We start from the raw sequence: 23,557 nt of genomic DNA, 5'->3' as shown, positions 1-23,557 counted from the left end.
GGTGCTCTTGCCCTTAGCTCCTGAATGTACTGACTTTCCACTAAAAGACTGTGCTCCGACTGTCCTTGCTCTGCTATAGAAAGAAACATAAACCACAAGCACTGATCGAGCGAGCTAGGAGATGGTCCATGTGCAGTGCTCAGGACCATTACATTTCCTGAGCAAGCATAAGGCCTCACTACAAAGCCTGCAACATGCCAAGCAGCAAGACCAGCAGGCTGAGGTCCAGCAGAGCAAGGGGAACAGGGGGGAGTTGGGACCCCAGCACTGGAGCCTTCTGTTGCCTGAGGGCGCATCCTCCACTGACACCCACAGCATTTGCCTCAGCAGCTAGGTGCATGGTGACTTGGTTTGGATGTTACTCCCTTTGTGTGCTACGTACACACATACACGTTATGTGTACACTTAAAAAAATAAAATATGGACTTTTTATTATATAACAAGCCCCTAATACAAAATCTTAATATTTGCACAGTACGAGTTCTTTTGTATGTCCTATATTAGTCCCAGAGCTATGATTTTAAAAATTAATCAAGACACTAAAACCTATGCAAACATTTTTCAAAAGGTGCAATTTCTCTTCCAACATAACTTGGTATTAATATGGAATAAATAATAGCATATATTGCAGAAGCTATAACATCTGTTTTAATCTGTTATTAGGAATTACTTGATGTCTCATCCAGTATCAAAACATTAGTACTTTATACCTTGTGTTTCCTTTTTTGATATAGTAGCCAGGTTTCCTCCAAAATTAATACAGTTGTTCCGCGCAGCGTGCCATGTCAATGTATCATTTTCATTGAGGCCATATACTTTGAAACACTGAAAAAGAGAAGTGTGGTAAATTGGTAACTGGATGGTGTTTTAATTTCCAGTTAAAACATCTCTGGTTGTTACAAACAAGATAAGCTGGATGTTTTAAGCAAAAAGGGAGATTAGCTGATTTAACAGTGCTTTCTAGCTTGTCTTTAGGTCTTTATGAAAGAGAAGATCTACACTAGAAAACTGGCATAAACCCAACTATTTTAGCATAGACATAGAAGAAGGAATTTGTCAGTCTAATGATTTCAGTCGAAATTATGTTAAAGCTTCTGAATACATTTCTGAGGTGTGACTTTGTGGGAGGAATGCCTAAGAAGACCTCAGAAAACAAACAAGGATAAGACATGGTGTTGAAGCTAAACGTCTCAGCTTCTGTTGCCCTGTTTGTCATACCAGGTTTGGTTCTCACAGGATAATCACAGAAAGAGCATGATTCTGACATTTCAAAGAAAACCACGAAATTACCATTTCTTGTAACATGCTCTGTGAGATTTAACCAAGATGTCATTAGACAGCTTTGCCAGAGTCAAGCAACCTAAACGTGCTGATTAAAGCAAGCGACTGAAAAGTTATTCAGGCAATCTGGGGGACAAGTGGGCAAAAAGGAGGTAGCTCCATGACAGTCAGATATGGTGTCTCAACACTCAGAGAGGAGTCAAGGATCGAACCTCTGGAAACTCCTTTACCAGGAGGTGAGAAAGAGAGAGACATTTTCAAGCACTATGAAATGGAACAAACTCTGAGTTTGTTACTCTTCTCCAGGGCTGAGAGAGAGAAGGGAAGAGAAGACAGCAGCCAGTGTGTCTCAAGCAAAAGAGCTCTATCAAACTGAAATCATGTTTTGGCTTAGCCAAAAGAAAGAGTGATGGACCTAGATGAGGCAATGTAATCATGGATTGTCTTCATTGCTAGGTGTGTTCTCAACAGTGTACGCTGTTGGTTTATAGCTTTTATAGCTTCATTGATGACAGTCTATAGAATTTAAGTACATACACTCTCTTATCCCGAAATTTTCTCTTTTGAGAAGGCTAGGAGTGATCTCTTAATAAAGCATGGTGAAGCTCATAACTGAATTACTTAAAAAGATTAACAGGTATTTGGTTACACAAAAAACCTGATAAATTTGCTCAAGGGTCGGTGCCTTAGTGGCTTAAGAGCGGCTGCATAGTAGGCAAGGGGTGAATAAATGTCCAGGCAACCTGTGACAGCCAGATAAGCTCAGCATAGTAAATGAGAACATACAACAGCTCAAGGAAACCCACAAGGAAAGTTGCTCAGCCACCCTTGGCAACACTAAACACTAGCAAAAATACACGACAAAGCTTTCTTCTTGTATATCTCACGACCTCTCTCATAACTGCTGTGATCGCAATACAGGCTATAATTTCTACTTCAGGAATCGTATTTTTAGAGTCTTTAAATCAGAATCATAGAATCATAGAATGTTTTGGGTTGGAAGGGACCCCTAGAGGTCATCTAGTCCAACCCCCCTACAGTGAGCAGGGACACCGCTAACTAGATCAGGTTGCTCAGAGCCCGGTCCAACCTGGCCTTGAATGCTTCCAGGGATGGGGCCTCCACCACCTCTCTGGGCAACCTGTCCCAGTGTTTCACCACCCTCATTGTAAAGAACTTCTTCCTTATATCTAGTCTAAACCTACCCTGTTTTAGTTTAAAACCATTAACCCTTGTCCTGACACAGCTGGCCCTACTAAAAAGATTGTCCCCATCTTTCCTATAGGCCCCCTTTAAGTACTGAAAGGCCGTAATCAGGTCTCCCAGCAGAGACACATAGTTTGTGTTAACCAAAACCCTCACTACAACTGAAAAAGAGAACCAAAGATGGTTGTTATTCTGCTCTTCTTAAAATACCATACACTGACATTTCATACTGCACCTTGTTGTCAAAGAAGAGCCAGTCTTCTGGACACCCACCCTTTGGTGGTGGTGAAGTGGGAGCAACAGGCGGACGAACAGTACTGTTAAGCCTTTCACAGATGAATAACTCAACGCTGCCGCAGTTGAGGTCATTCCATGTACCTGAAAGCAAATTACAACAAAAGAAAAACTAAATGCAACCAAGACTGCAATAAAAAGTGTCCTTTCCTAAAGTAAATCTATTGCAGGAATTAGAACTGATAACAGTATTTGTATTTACCTCCCCCAGAAATTATGAGTATTTTTTATGTATGTCCTTTATAAATAGTCAGGTTTCCAGCAAGATTCAGAATATGAGTGTTTTGTCTGAGAATGGAAATATTTCAATATTGAAAACCCATAGCATTGCCAAAGAGGAGTTTTAGTTCAAATGCTTAATTCATCTCTCTGAGATCTGTAAGATCCCTAGGATCACTCTGTCTATATAAGGTACTTGGTCCTTGTTCCCTTACTACCTGTCTTACAGCCTTCTGGGTATCTTTTGTCCCCATAGGAATGTGGTGTAAGAATATAATATTAACATCACCATCCCTGTTTTACAGATCAGGAATGAATAAGCAAATGGCCTTCATTTCATTAGCTGCAGACAGTTACAAGGTATCTACAGCAGAGCTAATCACACCCTATGTTTAATGGAGATGTTGTCATTATAATTCAGTGAAGTTAAGGACATAATTAATCTTATCTTAAAGAAGCCCTCCAAAACAGGACATAGTATTTACTCCCCAAAAGTGTTCACTTCCTCCCATTGACCTCTAACAAAGCCTGGGAAGATCACCTCAGCTATAGATTTTGAGACTAAAAATGTTTAAAGTAGAAGAGACTAACTGCTCCAAAGGAGACTAAGTGCTTGGCTAGTGTAAGCACAGTTACTTCCAACTCTCTGTATTAAAAGATACTTGTATTTATTTTAATTAAAATAGTATATAGCATTGTTTAGTAAGAATCAAAGCCATGCCCAAGCCCAAGATTTTTAGCAACTGCACAAGTGATAACAGTCAGCTGATGTCCTCGAGAGGCAGTCATAAAATGGACAGACGTTAGAGGAAAACCAATACTGACTCTATCTGCAGGTGGCCTGATACTTAACTGATTTGTTCACATTGAAATTTTCTGACAAAGCTAGGAATCAAATTACAGATGTAATCCAATGTGTTAAAAAATGCATAAATGGAAGAAGACAACATGATTTATTTTCTTATGCTTTTTAAACATTCTATCAAATATCAGTCTGATCAGTATTGTAACTTACCCACCCCTTGCACAAGCAGCCCTCCCAAGCCTGTGCCACACCGTGCAGACTGAGTGTTGTTACGGCACCCACCTGTTTGGCTATACATGACCACACAGTTCTCATCATTATTTGCAAAATTGGGTTCATTTGGAGCCCAGGCAACATAGTTCACTGGAGTTCCATCCATCCATCTGAAAGAAGTAATTTTGGGGAAGAATAATTCTCGGTTGAGTTAGTTAATATGTCTTTGTAAAGGACATATTACAATTTCCTATATCCTAGCTTACAAACATATATTGTTCTCTGGTAAAAGAAAAATAAGACCTTCCACTAGGATTTAGTAAAAAATATCTTTATATCATCTGCCTACTCTGTTGACCAGAACTAATCATCTCAACAGGTGGTCCAAGCCTTTCTTGGTCTCAGAGCATCGATAGCCTACAGGAAACACACCAGTGTGGCTTTCCCTGGATGAAACTAATGAGGGAGCAAGGGAGAACTGCACAAACAACGGTGGGTGTGATGTAGAAAGCAGGAGCTCCAGAAGATGAGACTATCCAGTCTCTGTGGCTTGTGGCCAAGAAAGACATCCAGAGGCAACAGAAGAAAGACTGACATGAAGAGGCTGAGACTCATCTGACCAAGCTTCAAATCCCAGGAGAAGACACTAGAAAAAGAGGTAGGGGGGTGAGGGTGGGTCTGGGGAGGGGGGTAGGCTCCCACAGGAGAAATGTGTCTGTAACTCATCTAAGGCTCCAGGGAAGGTTTAGGACATTCCCAGGGAACTTTGTTTCCAAAGACATTGGTAGAAGAGTAATGACACCATGTAGCCTGAAGCTGTCCTGCCCTGGGATCTAACAGCACAACCATCTGGAAATTACCTTCCAGACAAGGGCTCTCCAGTATCGATATTTCGTCTCTAAAAACCACCATGATGCCTCTTACTGCAGGTTTTGAAATTTCTTTTTCTTTGATCATTTGAATATTCAGTAATGTCTGCAAGTACCATCTGCAACATCCTAGAGACCTCCAACCAATTTTATCTTTCATCTAACAAGGAAAAGGGGATGACATGGCAGTGACTGTGAGTGAACACCTCAGCCTCAGAATACAAAAGCAGAGTATAGAACCAAAAGAGGTGGAAATGGATAGTGCAAATATTATGGCAGAAGTGCTCCCCTGAGGAACAGAATCATATTTTAAAACTTCGTCAAGACATGACTGTAGACAGGTTTTGTCAGTCATTGAACTTCAACAATCTCTTACAGACAGCCATGCATAATATTCACATTGTAAGTCTGATAAACTTAAGTTATTTTTACTTACCGGAATGTCTTGTCAAGGCTGACACTTAAGCCAATAAAAAAGTTATTTCCCCAGTCTTTATAGAAAGTCTAAAACAGAAAATATAAGCATTTTAATGAGCTGTAAGAAAACAGATTTCAAATAAAATAAGCAAATTCTCAAAACCCACTTCAGTTTCAGTTGTACAATTGCATAGTATGCAATGTGCAGGGAGATGCTGAGATTATGTGCCTGAACTGCAAAATGCAAAATTTTCCTCCAATTTCCAGTATTTAAATTAAAAAAAAAAACTAACAAAACAAACGAAACCAAAACAAAAAAAAAAAAAAACCAGAATGGGATAAAAAAGAAATGTTAAGCAAAAAGCTATGTTAAGAAGATAAGAACAGCCTCTTAAGCAGGCTATAAAATAAAGCAGTATTTTTAAGAGTTTTAGGAAAGCATAGCGAGAATTTGCTGAAAGGCTACAAGTAAATGGTGGGGTTTAGTACCTAGTCATGTGCAGAAAAGGATGAAATCATAGTTGGTTCTAACAGTATGAAACTATTTCCAAAAGACTATATTATTATCAGGTTATTCTCTTCCTTTTGGAAAACACTCTGGCTTAAATCTTTTACTGAAAATCTGAAATCTGTTTTGACAAAAAAAGGTAAAAAGCTTTTCTTGAATTCTGTGAAGAGAATGAGTTGGAAAATAAAACATACTCAGTAACTGTAGCTTTCAAATAAACAGAGCAAGGTTTTTGAAAGTTGCACCCTGAGAGTGTTCTTGAAAAGAAGCTGAGGATTTGTGTACATGTAGCAATTTATCAAAATAATGACTATCTTAAAGCTCCAAAGTAGATAAGCCTATGAAAGGCAGCACTGATTTTTTTTATGGTGTGGACCACTTTCTAATATTTCGCAAGCCAGCTGAAAAAGGTGCCTTTGTGCAGTACAAAATGGTGCATTTTTGAAGTAAAACATATTTCTTACATATTTCCAAAGAAAATTTTTTTCACTTTCACTCTCAATTACAACGAGATCACCACCATTCTTCATGCAAAAGCCCCTGGCTTTTTCCACAGGCATTGGTTCCTTGCTGAAGTAGTATTCCTTGTGATTATATATTATCCAGTCATCTTCACTAACTACATATTCATAATCTGCAAGTTAAAACAGGAAGCAGTCTGTAATAGAAATTAACATCATTACATGTTAATTTATTTCTGTTATTGGAAGTACAAGACTTACTGAATGTGGATGTAGGCTCTGGTTTCAGTGATGCTCCTGCAATGTAAATAAATGAGTATATTAAGCTTCTCAGACATCTGTCATTTAAATATATTTATAAAGATGTTAGCAGTTTAATTCCAAGGAATAAAATTAATCTTAAGTGTTACTCAGTATGCTTATTTTTGTCACAGAATTTATCAAAAAATCTGAAAAAAAGGTGTTACACTCAGCAAATGACCATGTTCTTGCCAATCACAAGTTAAACTTAAAGAAACTACGTGCAACTTTAGGCTGCTGGATTTCACTTCATCAACACGCTGCATATACATCCCAAACTTACACAACTCTCATGGATTAATTCATAGTTTTCAACTGCTTTTATTTAAATTAAAATATATTAAGTGTTTCATTGTGCTTGTTGGCACAGCTGATGCTAATACATGCAGATAGTATGATCTGACCTGGAAAGCATGTTCTTATTTGTCTCTAAAAGGAAGTCATCCTACCTTTTTTTATTTGGCAAACATAGTCCTGCATATGTTCACAAAATAAATCGTTCCAGTTCATATTATTGTAGCCATTAAACACACCACATTTTTCATTTCCGTCATAATTATTTGGTTCCCCATTTGCCCATTTTTCAAAATTTACCTATAGTAGAAATACAGCTTTGTTAGTATTTTCCTTTTAAAGTGAAATAATTGTCTTATATCATCCTGTTAAAGAAAAATGTACTTCATTTGATTTCATGGTCCATCTTGTGATGTGGTGCCAGACCTTGAAAGGAGAAGGATGTGACCCTTGCATAACATAATGATTTGCCTGTGTATTTATAAGCCATGTCAGTAAACCAAGAAGTTGTTGCCCTCTTTGTTATGAAGAGAGATTAAATTCTCCTGTCAAGGTCTAGAAAGATGTATCTAAGCAGCTTCCTCTGACCCCTGGGTTGGTTATCCTGCTCTGGTGTTGCAACCTGAGACAATCCATCAGTGCTGCCATATGGACTTGGGCCTTGCAGACCTTGATCTACTTAAGACAGCTAGGGCAATAAAGAATAGCTTGTGTAGACAAAATTATTTCTAACAGCAAATGATAAATGGGAATATAGAGATTAGTACAACCAGATTTTCTTAGATCAGGAGAGATATTCCATCACCTTTGATGTTATTTCATTACTCTAAATGTCATACTGTTATCTGTATCTATGAACTACCAAAAGATAAAAACTAATTCCTGGAGTGGAACTGGGTAGTAAAGACTTAAGGTCACTTAAGGCTTGTATAGGAGGAGTTGTGAGAGCTGACTGCCAAGATATAAATGGAAAATTAGACAAAAAGCTGGAACAATAAATTATTTACTCACTGGTGAGCCATCACTCCATGTAAACCCACTGTCAGACTCCAAGGCATTTAAACCCATCCAGTAAGATAAGTGAAAATAATCTTTCTTTCTGAATGATTACAAATAAAGAGAAATAGACACAGCGTGAAATAGAGAAGAATATATATCATTACATTATTCTCAGTGGTTTGATGCTTGAAGTGTCATTTGAGACAGTCATATAAAGTAATCATTCAATTGCCCTGTGGGGAAAACCACCCTGGCACCGCACGTGGCAGGAAGCAGTGAAACACAGAGCTTCACGGGAAGGATCACAGATGTCAGGAGTCCACAAATACTGAGTTAAAGGAAAATGTATTTTAAGGTCTTGATATGACCAGATAGCTCAGGCATCCAAATCCAGACCTGTCTGTATTCATATGTTCGACCTGAACATTTATATAAACACATCAATAGGTCAGGCTTTCCTTAGTCTCCCAAGTTTTTCCCCTTTACTAAGGAAAGAAGGCAGCACAAACTATTCCTTTCATCAGGAGTATTTCATCTACTGATCAACTACAAATGAGCTAAAAAGATCAGTTTTATGCCTTTGAATGAAGACAAAACCAATTTTGGTGATCCTTCTTTCATTTTTGCATATATTCAGGCTACTTCAGTACATAGCACCACCTTCCCAGAGGCCTGCCAAAAAACCTTTTTGCTCTGATATGACCCATCTTTGCAAAGTATAAACTGATCACTAGAAATCCTTTATGTCTTTCAGAAAGGTGATTTTTAAAATTTATTTGTTTTTTACAACTGTTGGACTGCGCAGATACTTACAAGCCAGCTATTAGGTTTTGTTCTTCTTCACTGTGAACACATGCCAGATCTCCTCCAATGGCTCTGCAAAAATCTCTTGCACCAAACCATGTTTGCATTTTCTCCCTTCCTCCCTGAAAAATCTATAAAAAGTGGATAATTAAATACTGTGCTGGGTATTACAGGAATTTCGAAAGAGCGTTCTGAGCTTCAATCTTTCTTCTGGTTTCCTGGTCTCTAGTTTTATCACTTACTATTTAATTGTGCAGCCATAAGTCCGTGGTCATCTATCCAATCTGATTATTGAAACTTTGCTTTTGCTACCATCTCAGAGTCCCTGTGACTCCAAACTCCAATTCAGCCTACACACAGCACTTTCCAGCCCTTCCCCGACACACTACCTGGGGATGGCTGGAGATGCCTTCCCACAGGCTGCCTATCAGGTAGGCAGGGTGAAACCCACCTTCCAGGCATACACAAAACATACTCTCATTAGAAATGACAAACGTTTGCATTTGGAAGTTAGACACCTACTTTGAAGCAGAAGCTGCTCTGAGAAATGGATTGCCATCCCTCTGGGCATGATGGCAGAGGGGTCGTCGTTGGAGGAGGGGGGGGGGTCACTCCCTCTATCAGCTGCTTGCAGATAAACATGTTCGTTGCTTCACAGTTCAAAATATCCCACAACCCAGCTGAAGTTCCTGTTATCATGGCCACGCAGCCTGATTCCCTTCCTTCGTGAAACAAAATTTTTAAACGTCATTGATAAATAACTGCATCTTCTCAAAGCATATGCTAGTTAATTAAATGTAACCTGTCCCCACTGTGTTTGGATGCCAATAGCTCACAGTAGCTCACATGCATTTCAATTAAATTATAAATAAATTTTATCAAATTCTTTTTACGTTACGCTATGAATCACCTATCAAAACCACCAAACAAACAAAGAGTGCGTGATACCAACATGCAGTCCCAGGTGGTCTGCTGGAAGGAGGTACCATGATCTTTGCTTTAATCCCTTCAGCACAAACTGAAAGTTGCAGTCATTTTTGGCACTTTATGCCAGCAGAGTTTCAAAACGACTATTTAGCTTCCAAACCCTCAATTCTCAGGCCCCCAGAGCCGAAACACGGTGGCCCCTGTGCCACATACCAGGCATTTTTTTCCGGGTCCCCACTGGCCCACCTGAACGTCCCCTGCTCCTCCACGTCTGAGAGACCAATCCAGAAATACTTTGCTGGATTGAATCCAATTACAGAAGTCAAAAAAGCTTGTTCATATCTGTGAAGAATAAGTACCAAACTGATGTATCCCATTTTATCATAATTTATTCATTTCTCTGAACAGTTCATTGCAGCAAATCTGGTAAAGTTGATGTGGGAAAAGATGTGTTTGAAGCAAGAGTAATGACCTTACTTTTGTAGTTCTAATTGTCATATAAATTTTTATTTTATTTTTTGGTAATGTAAATCATGTTTAGAACTTAGAGTGATTCTATTCTTTTGTGCTGCACAATGAACAACACAAGCCAAACAATACTTGTATTAATGCATATATGTTATTCATTCTGTACAAATAAGTGCTACAGTGTTTTACTGAGCTTTATGATAAGGTCTAGAGCTTTAAATCATGTTACTCGGGGGGAAAAAATCCACTTTTATTTTTAAAAAGTGTAAGTTGCTAGATCTGCCTGTTGCAAAGAAAAGGCTGAAGAGCTCAAATCTAGAAGAAATAAATAGGTCCATGTTTATGTGTTTATTTATAGTTCAGTAAGTTTTAAAACAATCTGGCAGTTTGGAGCTGTGGGGGGTGGAATCAATTTTTTAATTCCTGGGGTCAACAATAGCGTAGGTGCATAGTAGCAATGGCTTAAATGTTTCTACGAATGACATACAAGCCCCTGATGTTCTTTGTAATGCTTCTTCAGTTCTACCATAAATTTTCTAGCAATGGAGGGGTGTCACACAAGACACTATGAAAAACTGCAAAGTAGGAAGAGATTTCTGTTTGGCCCTCTTGGTTGCGCATATGAAAGGACAAGAATTACATCTCCATACCTGTCTGCCACAGTAGCCAGGTGACCTTTGTGTTCTTCACAGATTTGTTTCGCTTTTGAAAATGTTGCTGGTGTCTGCCCCACGGAGTAGCAGTAAAAGCCATGCTTCATCCAGCCCTGTCAGGGTCAAGAGCAGAGATGCGTGGAGGGGCTGTCAGATTGCACAGCACTGTACGCTCCCAAAAGCCACGTTAATACCACACCCCAAGTCACAATGCATTTCAGAAGCCATGAGAAGAAACAAAGAGGATAATCAAACATAGCTTTTGTAACCACAACTCTGTGTCTTGCCCCTTGATGAAGGACATGCAAGGGGTCTTTGGGAGCAGTGAGCGGTGGTTAAGGCTTGGGGCTGGCAAGCATGTTCACAGCCACTTTGCAGCTCCTTGTGTAAAGCCTGTTCCACCTTCTCAGTGTGGAAGTGTACCTGCTGCAAGAGGCTACAAACAATCCGCAAACCCATCATCTCAAATATTCCTGCCTCCTGTGGCGGATTGATTGAACTGAGAAGGCTGCATGAAACCCAAGACCAGTGAGTTACAGCATGAAAAAATATTGACATGCTCTGCAAAGAGCAGCTTTTATGGGTGAAGTGGCCAGTTCTGCACTAGGAGAGACCTGAGTGATCTGCACATGCAAGGGTAGCAAAAAAATAAGTCAATCTACATTTTGGTTAAATAAGTAAATAAATTCCCCATTAGTCCAAGAAGCACCCATGCACGTGAATTAACAGTTTTCCAGGGCTTCACTATGAACAGTCAAAATAATTGACTTCTGTGATACCCATCATCATGGGAGTGAAAATAAGATGCAACAACCTTTCGCTGCTTTTGTTTCACACTTACTTTCTGGCAGCCGGGGTAAGTAACCTCAGTTTCCCCTGATTCTTCTGCCAAAGGTTTCCTTTTACAGATGTAACCGAGTTTTGTTTCACAAGCACTGTCAGCCCAGGATCCATCCTGAGCATGATAAGAAGAAACCATAGAGAGAGGTGAAATCTAGAGAAAATCCAGGTCTAACAAGTATATTCACCATCCTCAGAGGGAACCCTTCTCCTTTCATACAGCTGAGGCTGTTTCAGCTCTTTTCCTTGCCCTTATGCTTTCTCCAAAACTCCCAAATAGGGGACATGATAAAAACAGCGAGGGCCACATTTCCTCGGAGGTGTGAGAATGAGGGCTGCCTGCACTAAAGGTTCAGTGGCTGATGAGAGCAGGAAGGAAACATGCTGTTCCACTCATTCGCACCAGCACAGTATTTATTATATTCATATAACCAGGTGACAATAGCAAGGAAATGCTGGATAAACTAAATTTAAAATATGAAAAATGTATCATTTAAGTCTTTTTCCGTAGTACTGTGATACATCATTTTATGCTGAGTATAAAACAAGATAGAATTTTTGTGTCCCTAATTTTTTGTGCCTCCAGTAATACGAACCTCCGAAGTAGCTCTTAATAAACTTGTATTTTAGGCGTTTTAGGGGAAACATAAGTCCTTGCTCCAAGAATCGTACTATGCAGCTATGATCAGTCATGTTGAATGTGGATGATGCATTACTTCCACCAATTTCAGACAGGAGATTTGTTGTAACTGCTACAGAGCAGGCCAAGTCTCAGTGCAGTGCACTGCTTCTGGTGCTCCACCACACACCTCCCTAGATCTGGTCTCCAGTCTCCCTCCACATCAAGGTATTCTGAATTAAACCAAGTTCATAAAATACTTTAAAACCCCTGTCCCTTTTTTCTTTTTTTTCATTTTTTTTGTCACAAATGTTTTCCTTTTGGGGGGCACAAAGGACATAAAGTATGAAAGTGGGAGAGTGATTTTTACCTCTCCCTTCATAACGATGCAGTCCGCCTTATTCCGTGTGTGGGTTGGCTCTCCATGATGCCACTTGGTATAAGTCACAGGTGTCCCATCACTCCATTCAAAATACATTTGAACGCTGAAGTCATTGAGACCAATCCACAGCTCATCATCTGGCTCTGGGAACACAAAGGTAATTGTAGGTATGCGTATGTCTGAAAATGGAACAATCGCATCTCACATCCACTTTGGACTGAAGAAGGACTTTTTAAAAAACATCTAAGATCACGGTAGCAATGATTAAACGAGTAATAGCAACAGTATGATTCCAGATAAAAAAGTGACCTGCAGGAATACTCACTGTACCCAAGCTGAGACAGTGTAAAACTGTACTCCTCAATATTATGAATACTCGCCAGCTCTCCATCTTCTTTTCTGCAGGAAGACTGGGCTGCTTTCCATATTTTGGGTGTTCTGTAAATTCTATAGCAATGGCCCACATAGGCCACCCATTCCTTGGGGCACTTGAAATGCTTTAAGTCACCTAAAAGTATTATTTCAAACAATTAATGATCAGTCTTGTTCAGTGCTTCCTTTTAATCAAAAAGAAAATTACCTGTAACCAAAATGAATTTGAAACATCGGAGCACACACTGGCAGAGGAGAGAAGCAAAAGTCTGAGGATCACAAAGAATACAAACCAGATTTTTTTCATCTCAATTATTCAGGCAGCTACCAAAAAACTCTTTTAGAGGATTAAATAAATACTAAGTAATTTGGCAGGCAAACTTGCGGTGTACAACTCTCGTGTTAAATCCCCCTCAGCGAGGCTCTGCGTACAGCTATGTTTTACAGAACAGGGCCTCTTTTCCTACACAGGGACTGTATCCTGGTCAATTTGGGAGATTTTGTATATTTTTTCGCTGGAAACACCAGGTGCTTGGGAGCCAGTTAGAGCTCCTGCACAGCCCGAATCATGTATCAGAGAGCCCAGACACATTTATGTTACACCAGACATGTCAGAAATCTCATCTGCACAGGAACACCGCACACTTTGTTCAGCAGCTATTTCTTGGTGTGAATTTAGTATGGGCAACCATTTTCCATAGCTTTGAAGGTTCCCACAGTCTGCACCTATAAAGTAAACTGAAGAGGGCAGGATGTGCACCCAACATTGGCATGTGATCAACCACATTGTTCAATGATGATCTCTGGATGTGGTTTTGACATGTGCAAACCTGCATTTCCCTAGGCAACATCCAGGCGTGATTTGGAGGCTAGCATGGGTCAGAAACCATTCGCAGTATGCTGTCTGGATGCAGCCAGAATGTACAGGGCGTGCCATTCAGCCCCCCAGCCAGAGAATAACCATATATACCGGTACATATGTCCTTGAGGGAGCTACTGTAGAGTTAGTAGCATGCTGGGAATTGCCAAGTGAGGTAACTGCACACCATTTTCTGCACATAGATAAGACCTAGTTTGCCTCAGGTGGAAAGGGAACTCAGTTGGGAAAAGCTGCCAGCCGCATATTCTGAATCTTTCCTCTCAGAACAGAGCAAAAAGGGTCAGAGAGAGCAGGGGGAACATGAACTCTGTCTCACATCTTTTTGCAGAACACATCTTTAGTGTATTTTTCAGAGCACGGGATATTCATCAGTATTTTGCGGTCTGGATAATGTGACTAAACACATAATCCCGCCTTCTGTAGTACCCTGGGATCTTTTCAAAATTATGAACAACATCTAGACATCATCTTTAAAATAAGCCAGAAAATTAAAGTCATCTCAGTGTTTGGCCCAGATCAACAAGTGTAACCCTTCTGTTTTGACAACATACTGTCATTTCATATATGGCCTCATCCCAGTATTTCTCAACCACTGCAAAAATAACCTTATTTTTGACCAGCTTACCTGAAGCAGTAGTGGAGGAATCTGAGGAGGAGTTTCTCTTTTGGCAGATATATCCCAGTTTCTGATCACACACCTGGCTTTCCCATTTGCCGTTCCTACCTTGGAAGGTCCCACATATTTTTCCAGATTCCACAGATGGATTTCCTTTAGGAAAGAGGCATAGCTTACAGAGAATCCCTCTGTTAACACTGAAAATTTTCACCTCATCACAGGAGAGAATGCACAAGTCTTTTGCAGCTGCAAAGCCACTGGCATATTATTCTTTAGAGTGATAATTCCCAAGAGAGGCGACGAGTGAGCACCACTGAGATGGCCAAGAGGGCCATTTCGGACGCGAAACTTGCTCTTCTCCCACGCACTGCTTAAGAAGAAATTCAGTGTGTTTGAAGTACTGCAGGATACAGAAAAAATCTTTATACAAATACGGCTTTTCTATAAATTCCTTATGGGGTGGTAGTATTGCAGACAACTCGACATTCTTTACTGCTAAATACTGGACACAAAATGTATATTTAATCCCACGGGAGTGCTCACCCTTTGGATTTCCCTGTACTTACAATAGCTATTACAAAAATACATAATATGGCAACATGCAAGATGGTGACCTAGATCCTAAGAAAAGAGTGGAAACTTGCTAAGATAATGTACAACAGATAAATATCATAAGCAATAACTGAGAGCAACTGAAGATATTTTCAATGCAATGTTTCTCTTCAGGTCTTTTTCTCTTTTCTTTACATTCTCTTCATATGATTTTTCATGAGGTTTTTGTTTGGTTTGAATAATATGCCTGATGAGAAAATTGTCGATGGAAAAATAGTGTAGAATGAGCTGCAGACACTTGTTTTTAACTGTTTTCTTAGATGAGCGATCTGCTTTTTCTGGGCAATTCAGAACTGATGGTGATCCATGTCTGGTGTGATCCCTATTACTGTAGTATCCTACCTTTCCCATAATCCCCTGTAATCTGTGAAAATTCTGTGAAATGAATGGAATTAGGTAACAGAAATTTGGGGAAGAGAAGAGAATTTTGCCCCAGACACTGATCATTGTTTCAGAAAAGTGCACTTACCTGGAGCCCAGTTTAAGTATCTGAAAGGGCTGCCCCCAGTCCACTGCCAGCCACTGTCAAGAGCACTGAAGAGACCAGTCCAGAGCTTCACATTGACACCCAGGTCACTAGTGAGCCCTACATGGCCAAAAGAAAGAAACGGTCAAGTAATTAAATGCCTCTGATTTTGTAAGTTATTCAATAAAACTGGAAAGAAAATTTTAAAGCATGGGAAAAGTGTCGCCATAGATTTTTTTTTTTTTTTTAATATAGGTTAGATCTTCCACTATTCTAATACATTTTTTTTGTGAGACAGTGACAAGCTTTTTTAAGCATGTCACTAATGCCTATTTTCTCAAGGTAAATATCAATATCCATGTCAAAGCTCTTGGAGCTGACCTACATTTTAAGCTTAGGCACCATATATGAACCATATTGTTGATTTTTTTTACTTTACCTAATAAATACATTTCTTCACGAAGGTCTGTGATACTTAATAATTCTGCATTCTGCTGCTGGCAGCTTTTTCTTGCTTGGTGCCATGTCAGAAGTGACCCTGAGTTTATCTGATAGCGGGTTTCTGTCACAGGATTTGTTTTCCAAAGGTCATTGTGGATGGTGTCTGTAAAACATGACAACAGCAACTTGACAAGATAATCATACTTGTTAATGCGGGAAACAAAATCTTCATTGTAGACTAAACCTATGTAACTGTATGATTTGCTGAGTTTTTACACAGTTTGCCCCACATATATTCTTTGTCCATTCAATATTAATAACATAAAAAATTATTTCTCCTTACAAATCTAATTTTTCTGCATTCACCCTGTTCTTTCCTATTTATACAACTCACCTACTTCTCTCACAATTCAGTCCACATTAACCCACTCACTGATATATTCTACCTGTACACACACATTTCCTTATTCCCTATACAGAAAATCTTGGTCTCTGCATCCATTTCTTACCCTGGGACCTCTCTTACTCTCTCCCAGACATCCCAACATGGCAGAAACTAACACTTCCAATCAGATGTGAAGCAGGGATGAAAGGGAAAGTATTTGTGCTGGCATGACTGGAAAGCTGTGTTGAGTGATTTATGGGTGTAGGAAGCACTGGAGCACAGAAGGCAGGTAAGTCACTGCCCATGTCCTGCACCCTTCCATTTGCTCCAGCGCTTCTGTTCTCTTCTCCATCCTATGATAAGCCACAGTCTCCTGCTTCCCTATGTCTCATCTTCCTCATCCATTGCACTTCTTCCTGCCTTTCATTTCCCCTGACTTCCTTCTCACCTAGTCCTAAGGGTTTTCTCTTCCTTTTTCTATCAGTCCCAGTCACCACCCTCACAATACTCCCCTTACCTACCACTTTCAGGAGCACTGTAGGACTACTCATATCTGCTGGAGAAACAGTGAGAGTGAAAAGCAGATGCCTCATTTTATCACCGTAGCTCACCAGTAGCTCACCAGTGAACTACGCTAGCCAGAATCCAGCCTGCTGTCCAATGTTACTTCCACATCCCAAGGAGATTTTGACCATGAGAGTGGATGGAACTTTTGCTTAATGTCTTTCCTGAAATATTTATAAATAAATTACCTTTTAGTGGACAATTTCCAAAAGATTGGTCTTTATCAAAATCTGAAGAAGTTGCACACCAGAGAGTGCCTGCATCTTCACTCCGAGGGATGCACTCAGCGTACCATTTACCATTGAGCTTAAAAGGGAACACACAAGGTGCACCAAAGGCATTTCCTCCCAGTGTATAGATATCTACAGAGAGAAACATAGAGCAATAGTACTCAGCTGGTATCAAATGATCACCACAGTCACTGCTCACAGACAGCTCTCCATGGACACAGTTGAGTTGTGCAAGAGCTCAACACATCAGTACTTCATTACTACAAAGCCTTCCAAGACTGTTGTGCTGATTAGATATGAATATGGCAAGATATTCAGAATTAAGACTCTCAAACAATGCTTATTTGGCCCTCAGACTAATTTCTCTCTATTTTTTAATTTTCATTGCTATCTGGACTACTGTGTCAGAAGTGCTCATGACTTAGCTTCTCCCATTGCATACATACTTCTGTCCTTGGATGATGTTTAGGATCTTTTTTTTTTCCCCTGTATGGTTGAAGAGGCTTGGAAAAGAGATATTAGAGTATTTTATTAGTCTTCATACGAGGAAGTTTTATCTTAAATTTGCAAACGACTCTGATGGGAAGTGACCACCCTACCTCTATGTGGTCTGATTTGCTGCTCTCTCAACAAAATTATGACAAACGTAATTCCAGCTGGCATTGTTGTAGGGCATGGCAAAAATTTCATCCCTTGTTATTTAACTTCCCACCCTACCAGTGTCATGGTAGAAAGGAGGTTGAACACTTGAGCCTGGACACCCACTCTACATAGCCCAAGAGGGATAACAATGCAGGAAAAGGAGATCTGACTCTCCAGCATTCCTTTGTCTGGATGTTAGGCATTATTGCATCCCAAACCATTAAAGCATTGATTTTCCTTTTGTTTTTTCCTATGTTTTCTTCTTGCTGGGCCTGAGAAACACCAGGTAAACACTGTTAAAAGTAGATCACAACTATGTTAACTAGAAATTAACTTCTTAAAGATGGTACATGGTCAAACCAAGTAATAGCAGCAAGGAATATTGTATCTTTCAGTATAGCACAATCACCACTTCTTCTACAACTTGATCAGACATATTTTGAAACAGTCATAGATTTCCTCCCACTGCTGCTGTACAAACAGAATTCCCATTCTCCCTTATAGTTACATCATAGGCCTTTGTCATTTTATTCTACCATTTGACAGAATTGCACTTGACGAGTTTTGCAGAAATGTGTGCAGTCACATTTGCCATGCATTTTTGCTCCCTACTTGTAGTCAGCTCTGCTACTGATGTCACTGCAAGAAGAGGGTTGCTGCATGACAAACAAGTGGCAAAACACTTTGTAAATAGGGGAAGCCAAGTTACCTAGAAATAGAGATTAATTTTCAGTACTCACCCTCATAGTGCTGAGAGCACACGCTGTCTGCGGTTCCATGGATTTTCCACCTGCTCCCTTTGCCTGATTCACTGGACAACCTGATTTTCTTCCCCTTTCCTTTGCCATAGTTGAAAAATAAATCCTTCCCATGGGTTGCAAGCATCTCATTTCTACATTCCCACCACTGGAGCTCATTTGTCCTGTTACAGGATTCCAACGTGATGGCAGCCTCGTTGTCCTTGGTGAGCACTCCCAGGCACAGCTTGAGCGCCATGCTCAGCAGCTGTGTGGCAGAGACCCAGCGGAACTTTTGAAACTCATTGTGCTCATCACAAGTGGTAGTTACGACCGAGCTAGTGTTTTGAGCTTGGGCACAGAGCTTGCTATCTTCATTATAGATTGAAAATATTCCGCTAGCTATAAAATAAAATGAGAATGCAAACATCTGAGGAGTGAGTTCATAGGAGATAAGTCAGTTACTTGCTATTTGACAGTCTGCTACAACAAAAAAATTTAATATATAGAGTCCATAGAGAAAGAAATCAAGGGAGGTTAATCATCAGTATGAACAATACTCATCAAAATGTTTTTAAGATGCAAGCCACACAGAAGCTGAAAATATACCTCTTTCAGGAGAAAACGCTCTTCTTCACATCCCTCCTTAAAGCACACTGTTCAGCTCTGCTACTGATGTCACTGCAAGAAGAGGGTTGCTGCATGACAAACAAGTGGCAAAACACTTTGTAAATAGGGGAAGCCAAGTTACCTAGAAATAGAGATTAATTTTCAGTACTCACCCTCATAGTGCTGAGAGCACACGCTGTCTGCGGTTCCATGGATTTTCCACCTGCTCCCTTTGCCTGATTCACTGGACAACCTGATTTTCTTCCCCTTTCCTTTGCCATAGTTGAAAAATAAATCCTTCCCATGGGTTGCAAGCATCTCATTTCTACATTCCCACCACTGGAGCTCATTTGTCCTGTTACAGGATTCCAACGTGATGGCAGCCTCGTTGTCCTTGGTGAGCACTCCCAGGCACAGCTTGAGCGCCATGCTCAGCAGCTGTGTGGCAGAGACCCAGCGGAACTTTTGAAACTCATTGTGCTCATCACAAGTGGTAGTTACGACCGAGCTAGTGTTTTGAGCTTGGGCACAGAGCTTGCTATCTTCATTATAGATTGAAAATATTCCGCTAGCTATAAAATAAAATGAGAATGCAAACATCTGAGGAGTGAGTTCATAGGAGATAAGTCAGTTACTTGCTATTTGACAGTCTGCTACAACAAAAAAAATTTAATATATAGAGTCCATAGAGAAAGAAATCAAGGGAGGTTAATCATCAGTATGAACAATACTCATCAAAATGTTTTTAAGATGCAAGCCACACAGAAGCTGAAAATATACCTCTTTCAGGAGAAAACGCTCTTCTTCACATCCCTCCTTAAAGCACACTGTTCCCAAAATGCTATTCCAAAATTACCTTGATTAAATTTCATGATTTCTTCAAAGTTCCGCCACGACACAGCATATTAAACAGGCTTTAATTTTGCAAGTAAAAGGACTTGTTGCTTTAGAGCTATTAAAAATGGTTTACATACTCAAAATTCAACCATTTTTATATTTGGCCCAAAATTGTAGTTTTCAGCTCATCAGACAAGTAGAGTATTTTTCATTTTTGGTTAATTATTTGGGAAATTTTTGGCAACTGTTCAAAGAGTCATTTCTTCACAGAGTTCAACTTGTGAGTTTCTCAGGGGGGAAGCCACAACTTGCAGCATCATCACTTCAGTTCTGAGCACAGTTAAGCTAAGTATACCAAGTGCCATTAATAGCTACACTTGCAAATAGAAATGTGAGACACTGCACAACAGGGTTTTGTTTCTTAAGACCAGCTTCAAAATAGGGGCACAGCTTCAGTCTGTTCCAAACCTTGACCATTTTTGCAGCTCAACTTGGATCCCTTAGCTCACCTCTAAGTGACAGCAACATCATCTAACTCGCTCTGCCATGCCATTAAGCTTTGTTGCCACCCAAGGTTTCTTGCCAGAGGTGGAATAGTTAATCAGGGCTTCATAAACCCCACATCCCAGAGCTGCCAGGGAGTGGTTGAGCAGCCTCGGTGACGTTTCTCTGAAAGGCTGCAGATCTGAAGAAGCCAGATGGCATTTCCCCTGCCACAGCTCTCCTGCTGCACCAGTTCTTGAGAAGGTTAGCAGAGGATGGGTTAGAGCCATTTTGGTCTCACCCAAAAATATGCACAGAAGAAATTCTCCTGTGGTGGATTAGACCAGTGTTGGCTAGCTCCTGCTGCCATTCAAGCGATCGCACTGGTCTCCTGCAGTTCTCTAGCTGGGAGCTTCCTGGGAGAGAGAGCTGCAGATGCAGCATCATTTGTTTTCCTCTCAGCAGTAGGAGTGTCTGAAATCTAACAGACAGAAGCTTTTAAGGTTCTTCCTGAAGATGTCAGCTTGGAAAGGGATTCCAGTATGCAACGATCAGTATGCCATAGGCTGTGCGAGCTGTCTAAGAAACTCAAAGCACACATCGGCCAATGGCTCCATGCATGCTGAGAGAGCATTGCCCTGTACACCTGAGCTGTTCAGACCTCCAAGGTAGTCATTTCAGATCAGCTTTTGTCCGCATTCAGCTGGCTGATTTTCAAGAATCAGCACTGCTTATGTTATGCCCGCATCTGCTGCTGTATTTCCTTCACTCATATACCACCTTGAAAACTGGGTTAAAGAAATAGAATGACTATACAGCTATCACCAAATTTAATAGTTGAATAAACCTGTTTCAAATTATATGCTATGACTAGATCTAAACTCACTGTTCACCAAGGAAGACATCAGGAAAGCATCAGAAAGAACTTGCAAACCTGCATAACCACAGCGGACAAAGACTTACCAGGCGTTTGAAGAGATGTACTAAAGGAAAAGAGAAAAATTAGGAGCAGGTAGACAGCCATGGCCAAATGCTGCACGCCCTTGTCCCCTTCACCTCAAACTGATGCTGAAGACCAAATCTGTGCCTTGCAAGAAAATCCTTCTGCACTGAACCGGATTAACAAATCCTTTTCAGTTTTTAAGACCCAACAGATACAGGGAAGTTCTGAGCTGCAAATAAGGAACTGTATCATGTCACATGAGCAATTTTGAAATAATACATTAATGAATAAACTTTGCTTTCTAAGCTAGTTTTTCTACCGAATAGAGTAGTTTTCTTTTCCATGGAAATATGAGATCTAAGAGGTAATATTTTAGTGAGAAGTTTTTGAGACATACCTTACAATTCAGGATCATTGTCATTATGAAGAAGGTGACATGAATGTCTCTTTACCAGAAATAAAGGAAAAAGGTAAAAAAGAAGAGGAAGATTTGTCTGTATCAATAAATGCAAAAATAGTGCAATGCAGTACTGTGAAAAATGGACTGGAACATCACACAAATCAAGTAACTATGACCTTGGAATCAGCACCAGAATTTCCCCATGTCTGCAGTTCCACAGAAAATAGAAAAGCTGTAGAAAATAGGACCTGTGTTTTTCAGGAGGCACCTGTCCCTTCTTTTGCTCCATTCCTGACTACACGCAGGAACAATGTACCCAAACTGAAGCAACAGTTGAAGAAATTCTGAAAAAAAACCACACAATTCTAGGAAGAAGATAACCTGTAACTGGAAAATGGTGGATTTTCAATTATTGCTAGAGATGAAAACTAAACTGATAAGGAACACTGCCACTTTTTTCATCCCATTAGTCCATGAAAGTTTGCACACACACCCTGAAGTGCACAGCCTTCAGGCATTCTGACAAAATTCTGATTTTTACTTTGAAAAAACCTCTCTCCTTTATGATAGGTAAAAGAACTAGAAACACGTAGAGGGTAGGGAAGAGAAAACACACTTCCAGGGAAGGTTTATATCCCTTTTTGCATATGGCCTTTGAAAAATCCCAGTTCCCATATCTTCAGGAGAGGCTGGTTTGGGCTGACTTCCCCAATATTGTATTTGCAGCAAGTCTTTCCCTGAAAATTGCTGCTGTTGTAGGCAAAGAAACCCTAGACACCTACATGAAGATGTGGGATCCTGCTTCTATTGTTCTGACTCGGATGCAGATGGACAACTCACTGGGTCTAAGAAGGTACGCAAGGAATTAGACCAGAAAAAGAATTACAACAGTGAGAGAAAATAGTGGGACCTGAAGGCCAGCAGGTACAGCTAGACCAAAAACTTGGAAAGAATGGGAGCCTGAGGAGGACACTGAGACCTGAGGAAAGTGGGGTAAAAGAGAGGGTCGCCTCAGCAAAGCAGCTGATGGTTGACTACTCAGTGAATTATGGCGCATAAGCAAAGGTGGCTGCACCAAGTCTGGAGTAAAGCATTCTGGTACTCCCCAACACCAGAGTGCTCAACTGTGCAACCTCGACTTTCCAACTTTCCCTGCTTCCTTGGTCTGGAGGTCCAGACGTGCACATGAAAAAAATATTGATTATTTAGGCAGGAGAAATGTGAGCCTTGTGGCTCTGCTGTATACAACATCTCAGCATCTCCAAAGCTGCCAGCAACAAGTACAATTACAACAGGGAAAAAGAAACTGGTTCTGTTCTGAAGAAAGATCGGTGTTTGGTGAAGGACTGTTACGGGCGATCTGCCAACAGAGACTGAAAAAGAGTGAAGCGTAGTAAGGTCAACTTCACCTCAAAGTTTGTCTGTTTGCCTGAGCAGACCCCATCACAGCCCACAAAGTGCAAAAGAAAATCAGAAGACTGCAAAGATGCACTCCAGCATCTTCCACCGGGCAAGGCACAGCCTGAAATTTTAGAAGTGCCGAGGAAGGACGGCTATGGGGTTTGTGTCGAGTCAGCATTGTTCCTTCGGCGATCTCTGCTGCCAGGCAGGAAGTTACACTCACTGTGTGCAGATTCACCACCTTTTCTCTGAAGTCTGAACTCTTCTGAAGAAAAGGGGAAATGAAAATGAAGCACAAGGGTATCAAGAAACGTGGCAACGTACAAAGAGACAAACCTTTACACGCTATCAGATATTGCCATCGAGTTGTTCCTCAGCTG

At 40.4% G+C, this 23,557-nt stretch overlaps 1 protein-coding gene across 1 annotated transcript in view; it reads right to left on the bottom strand.

The window, feature by feature from the left end:
- Positions 1 to 21,457, bottom strand: part of LOC104135609 (macrophage mannose receptor 1-like) — a 31,975-nt gene extending 10,518 nt beyond the window's left edge. The window contains 21 exon segments of the mRNA XM_035888991.1: positions 711 to 825; positions 2,723 to 2,865; positions 4,088 to 4,188; positions 5,324 to 5,391; positions 6,277 to 6,446; positions 6,535 to 6,570; positions 7,023 to 7,167; positions 7,879 to 7,966; positions 8,680 to 8,801; positions 9,193 to 9,392; positions 9,788 to 9,939; positions 10,716 to 10,831; positions 11,560 to 11,673; positions 12,548 to 12,702; positions 12,885 to 13,067; positions 14,437 to 14,580; positions 15,509 to 15,625; positions 15,945 to 16,109; positions 17,084 to 17,257; positions 19,287 to 19,685; positions 21,397 to 21,457. Of these exon segments, the coding sequence (XP_035744884.1) occupies positions 711 to 825; positions 2,723 to 2,865; positions 4,088 to 4,188; positions 5,324 to 5,391; positions 6,277 to 6,446; positions 6,535 to 6,570; positions 7,023 to 7,167; positions 7,879 to 7,966; positions 8,680 to 8,801; positions 9,193 to 9,392; positions 9,788 to 9,939; positions 10,716 to 10,831; positions 11,560 to 11,673; positions 12,548 to 12,702; positions 12,885 to 13,067; positions 14,437 to 14,580; positions 15,509 to 15,625; positions 15,945 to 16,109; positions 17,084 to 17,257; positions 19,287 to 19,685; positions 21,397 to 21,457 (2,968 nt within the window).
- Positions 21,458 to 23,557: the final 2,100 nt, after the last annotated feature.

This window comes from Egretta garzetta, unplaced genomic scaffold, assembly GCF_000687185.1.
Source record: "Egretta garzetta isolate BGI_Z169 unplaced genomic scaffold, ASM68718v1 scaffold641, whole genome shotgun sequence".
NCBI lineage: Eukaryota > Metazoa > Chordata > Aves > Pelecaniformes > Ardeidae > Egretta > Egretta garzetta.
Note: the sequence above shows the minus strand (reverse complement) of the source record. Positions and strands in the feature narration are given on the sequence as shown.